Source organism: Bufo gargarizans, chromosome 3 (assembly GCF_014858855.1).
Source record: "Bufo gargarizans isolate SCDJY-AF-19 chromosome 3, ASM1485885v1, whole genome shotgun sequence".
Taxonomy (NCBI): Eukaryota; Metazoa; Chordata; class Amphibia; order Anura; family Bufonidae; genus Bufo; species Bufo gargarizans.
The window spans coordinates 111,978,248-111,990,825 of record NC_058082.1 but is presented as its reverse complement, the minus strand read 5'-3'; the positions used below and the strand labels follow the sequence as shown (position 1 = coordinate 111,990,825).

At 49.8% G+C, this 12,578-nt stretch overlaps 1 protein-coding gene across 2 annotated transcripts in view; it reads left to right on the top strand.

Moving 5' to 3' along the window:
• MARS1 (methionyl-tRNA synthetase 1) overlaps positions 1–12,578 on the top strand; it is a 63,950-nt gene that overhangs the window by 30,319 nt on the left and 21,053 nt on the right. For both annotated transcript variants that reach the window (XM_044284741.1, XM_044284739.1), the window contains exons 10-14: positions 1,152–1,353; positions 3,040–3,114; positions 10,450–10,620; positions 10,781–10,876; positions 12,322–12,439. In XM_044284741.1, coding sequence (XP_044140676.1) covers positions 1,152–1,353; positions 3,040–3,114; positions 10,450–10,620; positions 10,781–10,876; positions 12,322–12,439 — 662 coding nt within the window. The remainder of the gene's footprint in view (positions 1–1,151; positions 1,354–3,039; positions 3,115–10,449; positions 10,621–10,780; positions 10,877–12,321; positions 12,440–12,578) is intronic.

The window sequence follows — 12,578 nt, the reverse complement described above, 5'->3', positions numbered from 1 at the left end:
ATGGGGACTGGGTATTGCGGATGTGCTAGATGCCATCTAGCAACCCATGTCCTCAGCTCTATACACAAAATCCCAGTGACAGGTTCCCTTTAACAACCACGGTTTGACAGAAGCTATGCACCAGCCTATCTTTAAAATTGCGCCCCCTTACGATAAGTGATGGCTGGACGATCACTTACCAAATGCTCAATATCAGGGTCCATTTTCAAAATGTCCCAGTGTTTACGCAAGATCTCCTGAGCCGGCGCATTACGCTGGGTTCAGACCTGAGCGTTCTGAAAGGAGCGCTCTGTATGCGCGATTGTACGGGCGTTTGCAGTCGCGCGTTCCCGAAAGTCTATGTACGGGAACGCGGGACAAGACGCCCCAAAGAAGCTCATGTACTTCTTGGGGCGTCGGGCGTTTTACAGCGCGATCGTACGCGCTGTATAACGCCCAGGTGAGAACCATTCCCATAGGGAATCATTGGTTTCTCCTTGTTGAGCGTTTTACAGCGCGTAGGAACGCGCTGTAAAACGCTCAGGTGTGAACCCAGCCTTAGCAGCATCAAAAGTTGCTATCGGACAAATCTGTTCCTCATCCACTTGTTTGCCTCTGGGATTGAGCAGGGACTCGCGTGAACATGCCATAGTATATTGATATGCTGAATAAGAACCTTTCATATTTGCCAACATCGGCAATTCATTATGCCTTGATCACCACTTTAAATAATTTGTGTCCCCCTCCCCCCACCCCCCTTGTTTGTTCCTCGTTGCCGCATTATGTTCACTGCTGGCTCAGTCCCCTGTACTGACTTTAGAATAGGACCGATGTGGAGCTATGGGTATCCATTGCTAATTGGTGTATATAGCTAGTTTACTCCGTAGCGGGTTTAATTTCAGCCCGGTCTAGCTTATTACCATTTTTCTCCCACACGGTTATACACTACTCGCCCAGCTTTTTTCTAGACCCGCACGCTTGTTTTGACTGCATTTTTGTGGCGATTACCAGCTAACGTTAAAGTGCGGTTTACCAGGTTACACTGGATTCGCGTGTGGTCCTTCTTTTTGTTTTTATCTATTTACTGCTGACGTCATCCACTGTGAGACTATGCCATAAATGCCTTCTAATATTTTGGTTACAAGATTTTATGCAATGTCCTCTTTTTGTAGAATTGCACAGGACATCTTCAACCGACTCCTGGAAAGGGACTTGCTTCTGAAAGATACAGTGGCACAGCTCCGATGTGAGACCTGTCAGAGATTCCTTGCAGATCGCTTTGTAGAAGGAACCTGTCCATTCTGCAACTATGAAGAAGCCAGGGGGGACCAATGTGACAAATGCGGCAAGCTCATTAATGCTGTAGAATTAAAGGTACCTCCAGATAGTTGCTGTTTTTGGATACTTCTTCTCTTTGAAAATAAATTGCAAACCTAAAATCATTGGGGGAGATTTATCAAACTGGTGTAATGTAGAACTGGCTTAGGCTACTTTCACATCTGCGTTTTTGCTGGATCAGTCACAGATCAGTAAAAACGCTTCCGTCATGATAATCCAATCGTCTGCATCCCTTATGAACGGATCCAGTTGTATTCTCTTTGACATGGTAATGACGGATCCGTCTCTATTGACTTACATGATCATGACGGATCCGTCTTGTTCCGCATCCCAGGACACACTCAAAAAATGCTGCTTGCAGCACTTTTGTGTGCGTCATGGGAACGCAATGGAATGCATTCTGGTGCATGTCGTTCAGTTCATGTCGTTTTATCCCCGTTTTTATAATGAATAGGGACAAAACTGAATCGTTTTCCCCGCTATTGAGACCCTATGACGGATCTCAATAGCGGAAAGGGAAAGTGCTGGTGTGAAAGTAGCCTTAGTTGCCCATAGCAACCAATTAGATTCCACCTTTAATTTTTCACAGTTCCGGTGGGCAACTAAGCCAGTTCTACTTTATACCAGTTTGTTCAATCTCCCCCATTGTGTCCTTAGGCCCCGATTGACTAAGACTGACATCTTGTACACCAGTCTTAATAAATGTGGTGCATCCCGATTACTAAGGCATCTTTAATAATTTTGGCACATTTCCAGTCCTAAACTGGGCTCTCCTGCATCTGCAATGAGCAGTTTTAAAGGATATGTACACATTTGGAGGCACATTTTTTTATAATTGCATGTTACTCCATTTTTGGCCAAAAATCATTTTTCTCAATTGGCCTTTATTAAAAAATATTGAGCTGTTCTGTCACAAAGGGTTAACTGGTTTTCTAACTGTGTGACTGGTACATTCACTTTCTGTCACCTAATAAACCTAATCTCTAAACTACTGAGAGGTCATAAACACTTATTTAAGCCAAATTCTTATCAATTAGATAAGAACTGAGCTATAATGAGTGTTTATAATGTCAGAGAGCAGAGATAAGGAGCCCGTCAGCTCCTGGTCTGACGGGAAAGACAGAGAATCAGAAGGTTGCTACTAGAGCATGTCGGCTCTGTACAGAAAAAAGGATGCCATATTTGTTAATAAAGACAGATTTTAAATACATTGATTTTTAGCTCAAAATGAGTACAACACAATAATAAAAAACATTTTCCCAACGGTGTGCAAAGCCTTTAAAAAAAAATCTGCTGTGTATGGTGTAAAGAGGAGGAAAATCCGTTTTTGAAACTTTTGGCTTCCAAAAGTTGGAAAAAGTGACATGCTTTATGCCAGACATGAGTGACCAGTTCATGACCCGTCAGGCCCTTAGTGGTTTATGCTATCTTCTCCAAACATTCATTGATTTCACTCTTTTTCAAGTGCAGTACTACTATGTGGTTTTCAATAGAAGTAGTAACCTGCCTATCTAGTCTCCAGCAGCACAGCCTCCTCTTACTGATCATAGAGGCCTGCACTGCTGTAGTGAAGAGCTTGCTGTACATGCTGTAGGGGCCAATGTGAAAACGGCTCATTTTATATGGAAGAGTTTTTTAATTGTGTTTTGTGTCCTTTTCTAATCACAGATTTTACTTAATTCTGGAAATGAATGAATTTTTTTTATTTTATTTTTTAAACAGAAACCTCAGTGCAAAGTCTGCAAACAGTCTCCCGTGATCAAATCCTCTCAACATCTCTTCTTGGATCTGCCAAAGGTGTGTTCTGTACCACTGTGCATTTGATGGCTGAGATGCTTGTTGCTAAAGGGCCGTTTACACAGACGGATATTATCAACGATCTGGCACAGGGCTCGGCAACTTTCGGCACTCCAGCCGCTGTGAAACTACAACTCTCAGCATTCACACGGCTGTTCTTGTAACTCCTTTTGAAGTGACAGGAAGACTCTGGGAGTTGTAGTTCCAGAACAGCTGGAGTGCCGGAAGTTGCTGACCCCTGATCTGTTTAGTACCTATAAATGGTGCAGTCATCCTACTGTTTACATAGGGGATGTGCAGTCGGCATTTTACTCCTGCATGAAGGATGCCTTCAATGACAGACTAGCGTTTGCTTGCTGGGTGATTTCCCGTCACGTTTACACAGGGCAGTGATTGATGACGTTAGTTCGGCAGATCATTGACACAGATAAAAGGGTCTTTGGGTTAAAGCGTTTAGCATTAAAAGGTTCGGCCCACTAACAATATTTATTACTAGTGTTGAGCGAACTTGTGTTTCAAGTTCGGCGTACAGGGTTCGGGTTGTCTAAGAATTCCGTTACCACAGACCATAACTTATGATCATTGGTAGCTGAATCCATAACGGAACCTTGTACGCCGAACTTGAAAACAGAATTTCCTCATCCCTATATATTACCTATCCACAGGGATACCCACTAGTCACAAAAACAGGGGTCTCCGAGTCCCTTTTGTGGTTGGAGCAGTAGTGCACACGTGTGCGCACCGCTCCATTCACAGTCTATGGGATTGCAGAGTACAGAGCTCAGCTGTCCCATAGAATTGCATGAAGTGGTCACACGCGAGCAGTACTGCTCCATCCACACAGCGGACCCTGTTTTCATGATCAGTTTGGTTCCCAGCAGTGAGATTTCCCGCGATCATAACTTTATCGCCTACCCTGTGTGTGGCGCTATTCGTGGACCAACCGCTATAAAATAGGGATTCTTCAAGATGTTGATGGCCTATCCTTAGGATAGGTCATTAACCCCTTCCTGCCCAGTGCCACACATGTAACGTCGATCGCAGACATTTAACCATTTAACAATCAAATGTGACCACGCTATCTGGTAGCTAAAAAAAAAAAAAAAACGGGAACAGTCCCCTCTAATGGGGATCAGGGGAGCCGAACACTGTTTGCAGCAGCCTTGGTCCTACTGAATGATCCGAGGCTGTCGCAGTTATGGCGTTCCTAGGTTACTACCTGTTAGTTATTACATTATATTGTGTACTGCAAGGGCCGCGCAGATAGGACTATAGTAGGTTTTCATATTTACCAAAACACTATTCCTCATTGCCAGATAGTGCGAGTGCCATCCTTTTAGTATCTTCCTTTACAACCATTTTTTCAGCTTCCTACTACATCGTATGCACGGTGCCATTAGAAATTGCAACTTGTCCCACAAAAAAAAAACAAGCCCTCATACGGCTATGTGAACTGAAAAATAAAAAAAAGTTATGGCCCCAGAAAGTCAGGGGGTGAAAAACAAAAATGCAAAAATGAAAAATCCTCTGTACAGTTTTTTTCTCTTAAAACTGTCATCTATCATGGTCCAAAGCAAACCAGAACTATAGTATGATTTGTCAGAGAGGGGGGAGAATAACGCTTTGTGCTTGAGGAATAGTGTGGATGTTGTATAATGAAAATCAGTTTTCTCGCCCAGTTTCCTTGGGGGACACAGAAGACCTTGGGTATAGCTCATCTCCATAGGAGGCGTGACACTAAGTGAAAACTGTTAAGCCCCTCCTCCACAGCTATACCCTCAGCCTGGAGAGAGAGACTGCCAGTTTTTGCTTAGTGTCCAAGGAGGCAAGACACTCCCTGCTACTGCAGGGCTGATTCTCCTTGTTTAAATTTTGACCCCTGCTGGAATGGACCGAGGGTGAAGACGGCTATGGTGAGAGATTGGCTTCTCCAGCCCTACGACCCCCCCCTTTCCACCACCACCACCACCACCCGGTCTCCTGCGGGCCTAACCCCCCCCCCCCCCCCCATGGCCCATACTGTGCCTCTCTGAACAGCTTTCATAGCTGTGATGGTGAATGCCTTGCCTCTGATGGCAGAGGTCATGAGTTCGAATCCCTGGACAAACCTTAACCCTTCCACTGAGGCCCCTGGGGTGCCGCAGGGCGGCAATCTGCTCCCTGCTCCCCCCCCTCCCCCTCCTGGCCCCCCCCCTCCCCCTCCTGGCCCCATAGGACATGCAGCTGCTGTCCCCCTTTATCTTTTGATGTCCCGCCGGTATATGATACTACGCGGGCACCCGATCTCGGGGTCCCCCCATCTCCTTACCGGAGCGTTGCTCAGGGCCTGGGGCCCGCTCCTGACAGACCTCGCCTCCGGCCGGCATGGACATTCCGGTGCGGCCGGGCGCCGCAATGACCTGCTGGGCCGCCATCGGGCCTGCGGGGCCGCAATTCCGGCACTCCATTTGGGCCCGACTCTTCCGGCCTGCGGGGTGGGCTCCCGCGGCCGGTTTAATGCGCCGCTCCGCCTCAGTCCCGGCGGTATATAATACTATGCGGCCCCGGTCGGCCGGGCGCCGCACAAATTTAGGCCCCGGCTTTACGGCCTACTAGGCCGCGAAAGTCTGGCCTTTGTTGGAGGGGGCGGGTACTTCTCCAGGCGCGAATTCTTCCCGCCTGGGGCTTCCTCCGCCCCCAGTGGATCGCAGCGCCGGCCCCCAGGCCGGCTCCCTGTTAACCCTTTGGGTGCAGGCCGGCTCCCAATGGGCCTGTATGGTTGGCCACCCCTTTTTTCTCTTGCATCAAGAGAATCTGTGCCCTATATGGTGGTTCCCCTTTAGCCTCAGAGAGGCTGTTTTAAATAAAAAAAAAAAAAAAAAAAAAAAAAAAAAAAAAAAATGAAATAATAATGAATGGGCAGATGTCTGGCAGATTCTTGTGGGCTGCGCAGGACGCTGCAGCCTCATCGCAGTGGTGCTGCCTGTCTGCATGCCCCCCTTCCATAGGCGGCATGGTTTCGCGCTCCCAGCCTGCGTCGCTGCCAGGTGCATTTACCCTTTTGGGCGGTTTCTTGCCCTCTCCCGGGATGCAGCGCGGGCCAGGTGCATGCGGTCAGTTCTGTGGGCGGCATTCGTCACCCTCTCCGGGTATGGTGCCTGCCATGGGCATGGCCCCCCCCCCTCCCAGGCGGGATACTGCACTCTCCCTGGCTGCGGGCTGGCCCTGTGTGTGACCTTCTTGGGCGCGGTGCTGGCCATGTGCACGACCCCCTTCCATAGGCGGAACGCTGCACTCTCGCTGGATTCGCTGCCAGCCGTGTGCGTGACCCCCTTCCATGGGCGGAATACTGCACTCTCACCGGATACGGTGCTGGCCATGTGCACGTCCCCCTTCCATAGGCGGAACGCAGCACTCTCACTGGATTCGCTGCCGGCCGTGTGCGTGACCAACTTCCATAGGCGGAATACTGCACCCTCACCGGATACGGTACTGGCCATGTGCACGTCCCCCTTCCATTGGCGGAACGCAGCACTCTCGCTGGATTCGCGGTCGACCATGTGCGTGACCCCCTTCCATTGGCGGAACGCTATACTCTCACTGGATTTGTTGCCGATCATGTGCATGTCCCCCTTTTATTAGGCGGAAGTCTGCACTCTCACCGGATGCGGTACTGGCCAGGTGCACGACACGCTTCCATAGGCGGAACGCTGCACTTTCACTGGATTTGCGGCTGACCATAGGCATGACCCCCTTCCATAGGTGGTATGCTGCACTCTCATTGGATTCGCTGCCGGCCTTGGGCACGCCTCCTTCCCTCAGGCGGCATGCATACACTCCCTCTGTCTGTGGTTGTTCTCTCGCCGGTGCGTTGCTGGCCATGTGCATGAACCCCTTCCATGGCGGGGTGCTTGCACTCTCGCTGGATCCGCTGTCAGCCATGTGCATGGCCCCTCTTCCGTGGGCGGTGTACGCACTCTCACTGGATTCGCATTCGCTGCCGGCCATGGGCATGCCTCCCTTCCTCAGGCGACATACACACATTCTCACTGACTGTGTTTGTCTCTCGCCAGTACGTTGCTGGTTATGTGCATGACTCCCGTACATGGCAGGGTGCTCTCACTCTCCCTGGATGAGATGCTGGCCATGTGCATGACGCCCGCTGCACGTGCAAGCGGGCGTCATGTTTACACATCGCACCAGCGCCGTACATGGGTGGAACGCTTGCACTCCCATTGGATTCGGTGCTGGCCTTGTGTGTGACCACCCCTCATTCCATGGGCGGACCTTTGCACGCTCATGAGATTCACGGCTGTCCTTGTACGTGCTGTGCTGGACTTGTACATGTCCCCTTCATTGGCGGAGTGGTTGCACTCTCACAAAGTTCGGTGTTGGGGGAATTATTGCACGCTCTCTTAATGCTAGGATAACCCTGTGCATGTCCCCCTTTCACTAGGTGGACCTCCTGCGCTCCTGCAGGATTGTATGGTATGTCCTATGTCTCTGGAGTAGGTACGGCCTTAGGCGTCACCCCCTTTTGGGGTGGGCCTTTGCATTCTTGCCGACTGCAGTTTGCCAGGTACATTTCCCCTCTTTCGGGGCGGACTGCTTACGTTCCATCGCGTGCCATGCTAGGCTTATGCATAACTCCCTTTCAGGTTGCACTTTGCACTTCCATAGATGCTGGGGCACTCTGTGGCTGGCCCTCTTCTCTGAGTGTCTTTTTTGCAGGGAGCGGCCGTTCTTGTGCGTTGTTTGGGCCGTTTCTGCCTTCTCCTCCCGTAGGTGGGTTGGCCTTCTCACTGCTTACGGGGCTGCTCGTACGTATGCTTCCCCTCCTTCCTGCGACATCCCTTTGTTCTCTTGGGTTACTTGCCGCAAGCCTTGCACTCGTCTCTACAGAGATCGTTCTGTCCACCTGACCCGGAGGGCTCTGTGCTCTCTACTGCACCGAGCTGGGTGGTACTCATTCATTTCGTTGGCCCTTCCTCCCGGGAAGTGTTCGTGGTTCCTAGATGCGTGCTGTTGTCTGCAGCGCCCCTCGGATTCTTCGTTGGCTCTGGCGGGACTATGGTTCCTTCGCCTATTACCATTTCCTCCTCTTCGGATGCAGTGTGGTATGAGTCCTTCCTCTTGGCGCCCTCTACGCTTCGGTCTGATCTGCTACCAGGTTCGGGCCACTCTTCTCGGGTAGATCACCCAACTTCTCTTGGATGCTCTATTACCCAGGTCCGGAGGACTTCCACCTTGGGTTCTTCAGGGTATTTGCCTTCTGCGAGGCGGTGAACCTGGCGTCTCACAGTGTAGCAGGGTTCTGCTTTTGGGCTGTCCTATGACTTCCCTGCTGCCCACTCCTCCTTTCGGTTGGGGGGTGTGATGCCGGCCTCTGTCTCGACTACCTTGTCTCGCCGGCTCTGTTTGGCTCCCCGTTCGGTACAGATCACGCCGATGTGGCTTCTGCCCGGCCAGGCTTCAGAGGCTGTTCCTTCACTGTCCTCCCCTCTGGGGGGAGCATGGTTGTTCATGTGGATGGTTCCGGTGTTCCTTTGGTCTCGTACTGTCTCCCTTGTTCACACTGGCTGTATTTGCTGTGTGCCTCTTGCTGGGTCTACCGCGTTCTGTCCTCCCGCTGGGTGCAGATTGCGTTTTCCATTCTAGGCTATGGTCCTGCTGTAGACTTACCTTCTTGGTAACTTGGGGGGACTGCCCTTCGGTCCAGATTGTCCTGTCTTGTCCTGGCATCTGGCGGATGCTGGGCGGACCCTTCGGTTCCCTTCCGTCTGTCCTTCTGCTCCCCCACTCCGGGTGGATACGGGACAACGTTGCTCGGAGGCCGACGGGACCAGTTTTTGCCGACCCTTCTGCCCGTGTTACTGGTCTGCGCCTGGTCACATTGGGTTTTTATCCGCTTGCCCAGGTGACTCCAGCGGGCTCGCTACTGTTCGCTCCTGGCTGTGTTTCGTCCAGGTTCTGTCGTTGGACTTAGGGTTTTTTGTCTGGGTGTCGGTGGGTAGCTGGGCATTCCCCACTCTGCCCTTCTCCCCCCCATGGTTCTGTCTTTCTCCAGTCCGGCCTGGACCTGGGACTGGGACTCCTTTGCTTGAAGTGTCAAGTGTCGGCGCTGTCCTTCCTCTTCCAGCGTTCCCCGGCCCTCGGGGCATGTCCAGACCTTCTTCCTCGGAGTGGCTCTTTGGTTCCTCTGTACTGTACTCTCGGCGCTCCATTCTTGTCCTTGGAGCCGTTACAGGAGTTCTCTCTACCCCTTCTGTCCTGTACGGTTGTGTTCCGTATCAGTCGTGTCTCTGACGGGTGCCGGAATGGCCCCTTTTTTTGTTACGAGCTTTGTCTTTTCCAGGACAGGGCTGTTCTGCATCCCGTTTCTTCCTTCCTTCCTTCCTTCCTTCCTTCTGAAGGTGGTGTTTGCCTTTCGCTTCAACACCTCACCTATTTGGACGTTGTTTGGGCCTTGCCGTTTTTACTTGGAGATCTCCGACTCTTGCAGTCGTTCGGCCTCTTGGGTTTCCAGGAGGGCTGTGCATAGGGTTGACAGACTCCAGGGTGGTTTTCCTCCGCTTGTTCAGATTGGCTATTGCTGAGGTTACCGCACCAAGGGCAGGATTCTGTCTTTGGTGTCACCGTTCCTTTCACCAGAGCGGTCGGTGCCTCCTGGGCCGGAGGCATTGGGCTTCGGCCGTGCATTTGGGCACGGCGGCCACAGGTCTGCCTTGCACGCCTTACTGAGTTCTACAGGGTGCATACTCTGACTTTGGCAGATGCTGCCTTACCCCGCCTGGGTTTACAGGCGGCGGTTCATTGATGCCTTTCGGGTGCTTCACCTTGGTGCTGTGGTCCCTCCCCCTTTTGGACTGCTTTTGAACGTCCCAAGGTCTTCTGTGTCCCCCAAGGAAACTGGGCGAGAAAACGAGATTTTTGTATAACTTACCAGTAAAATCTCTTTCTCGCTCTTTCCTTGGGGGACACAGCACCCACCCATTCATTGTTTTTTCTCTGTACGTTTTCCAAGTTTTTGTTACCCGTTGGGTAGTTGGCTTGTTGGTTCCTTGTTGGACTTTGCCTTTTCTCACTGCTTGGACACGCAACTGGCAGTCTCTCTCTCCAGGCTGAGGGTATAGCTGTGGAGGAGGGGCTTAACAGTTTTCACTTAGTGTCACGCCTCCTATGGAGATGAGCTATACCCAAGGTCTTCTGTGTCCCCCAAGGAAAGAGCGAGAAAGAGATTTTACTGGTAAGTTATACAAAAATCTCGTTTTTCACCCTCTTTACCATGTTTTATTGTACATAAGTTAAATACTACACGTTGTGTTACTAAGTGCTATTCATATACGTCCTTGACAGCTAGAAGAGCGCTTGGAGAAATGGCTGGAACAGTCCTTGGCAACTGGAGACTGGACAGCAAATGCCCGTTACATAGCGCGCTCCTGGATTCGGGATGGTTTGAAACCCAGATGCATCACTAGGGACTTGAAGTGGGGCACCCCTGTGCCTCTGGAAGGTTTCACGGACAAGGTGAATTTTCTCTTACCACCCACCGAATTCACGTGCGGACGATTTGTACTAGAAATGTTTACAACTGTCCTGCTCAGTTGAAGAAACAGAAATGACCCCATTCAGATGACGGAAAGCGCCGGTTCACTGTGTGTGATAACCAATACTTCTGTTTTTCCAGGTGTTTTACGTCTGGTTTGATGCTCCAATTGGGTATATTTCCATTACTGCCAATTACACAGACCAGTGGGAGAAGTGGTGGAAAAATCCTAAACAGGTTGGAGTGCAGTCTATGTTCTTATTATATTGCGTCTAGCGATGAGTGAATCGATCGGAGTTCTTAAGCAACGAGGGGCTTGTCCCCACTACTCGAGAGGCTTCTCCCTGCCACTTGGACATCTTGCCTGGCCCTGACTGTCTCGCACCTGCGCTGAGACCCAGAAGGGCAGCAGCTTTGGCAGTGGCAGCAGACTCTGTGCTTTTGCCATTATCGGAGCAACTTCGCAGGTGCAGGATTGTCAGGGCCAGGCAAGATGTCCTGCCCTGTCAGTAAGGTGGTAGGAGATTGCAGGGACAGCCCGTCGCTGCACAATAATTTTTTTGCTGACCCAATCAATTTGTACCAATCAATTTGTTCATCTTTTAATTGCATCATTTTAATACTTGCGGATGTATCCATGTCCAATAGTAGGAGACCTCTTTCTCATCGGACAGACAACACTGGTCTATATTAACCCCGCACGATGCCGGATGCTGCACCCAATTTAGGACGAGGCGTGCACCTCATCATAAATTAGACGCATCCCTTCGCCGTCAATGCAACTGAACTGAAATCTACGACAGTCCCTGGCTGCCATAGATTTCAGTCATCTTCTACACCCGAAAACTAGAGTAAGGCTACTTTCACACTGGCGTTTTTGCTGTATCCGGCAGGAATCGACAAAAACGCTTCCGTTACTGATAATACAACCGTCTGCATCCATTATGAACGGATCCGGTTGTATTATCTTTAACATACCCAAGACGGATCCGTCATGAACTCCATTGAAAGTCAATGGGGGGACGGATTTGTTTTATATTATGGCAGAGAAAACGGATCCGTCCCCATTGACTTGCATTGGGGGTAATGGAGGATCCGTCTTGCTCCGCATTCCAGGACGGAAAGCAAACTACAACATGCTGCGATTTGCTCTCCGGTATGAGAACACAACTAAACGGAACGGAATGCATTTTGGAGCATTCTATTCTGTTCAGTTTTGTCCCTTAATGAATGGGGACAATAAATGGGGACAAAACTAAAGCTTTTTTTCCGGTATTGAGCCCCTATGATGGAACTCAAAACCGGGAAACTTAAACGCTAGTGTGAAAGTACTCTAAAGGAAGATACATGTGCCCTAGTGGCAAAGGCAGCAGTAAAACGTTATTCGTGCAAAAAAGTTGCACAACTGGAGGTGAAAGTCATAAACACGCAGTTTGCAATTTTTTCACACCAGAAAACTGAAATTGGGCTCCTAATGTTTATTACAGACTTTATGGGCAATTTCTTTTTATTAATTTGTTAGATTTGATGTAATGCTTTGCATCTCCTCTTCCTCTATTCTAGCATTCTGATCAGGATATGTGATATCTCATTACATAGCAACATCACATCCTGTATTTTCGGACACATGCTATGCTTACTATTTTTATTTTAGCTCAGTTTCTACTTATTGTCTGTCTTAGGTCCAACTCTATAACTTTATGGCGAAGGACAATGTTCCATTTCATAGTATCATCTTCCCGTCCTGTCTCCTGGGTGCAGAAGACAACTACACTATAGTTAACCACCTTGTGGCTACAGGTAGGTGGCTTTGTCTCAAAATACATCCCATAGCGTTCCTTAGGCTGACTACAACTTGGTACACGTTTCTGACAGATGTTTTCATCTTGCAGTGTCATTTTAGAATAGCAGCAATTTTTCTGATCTACTATCTCAAAAG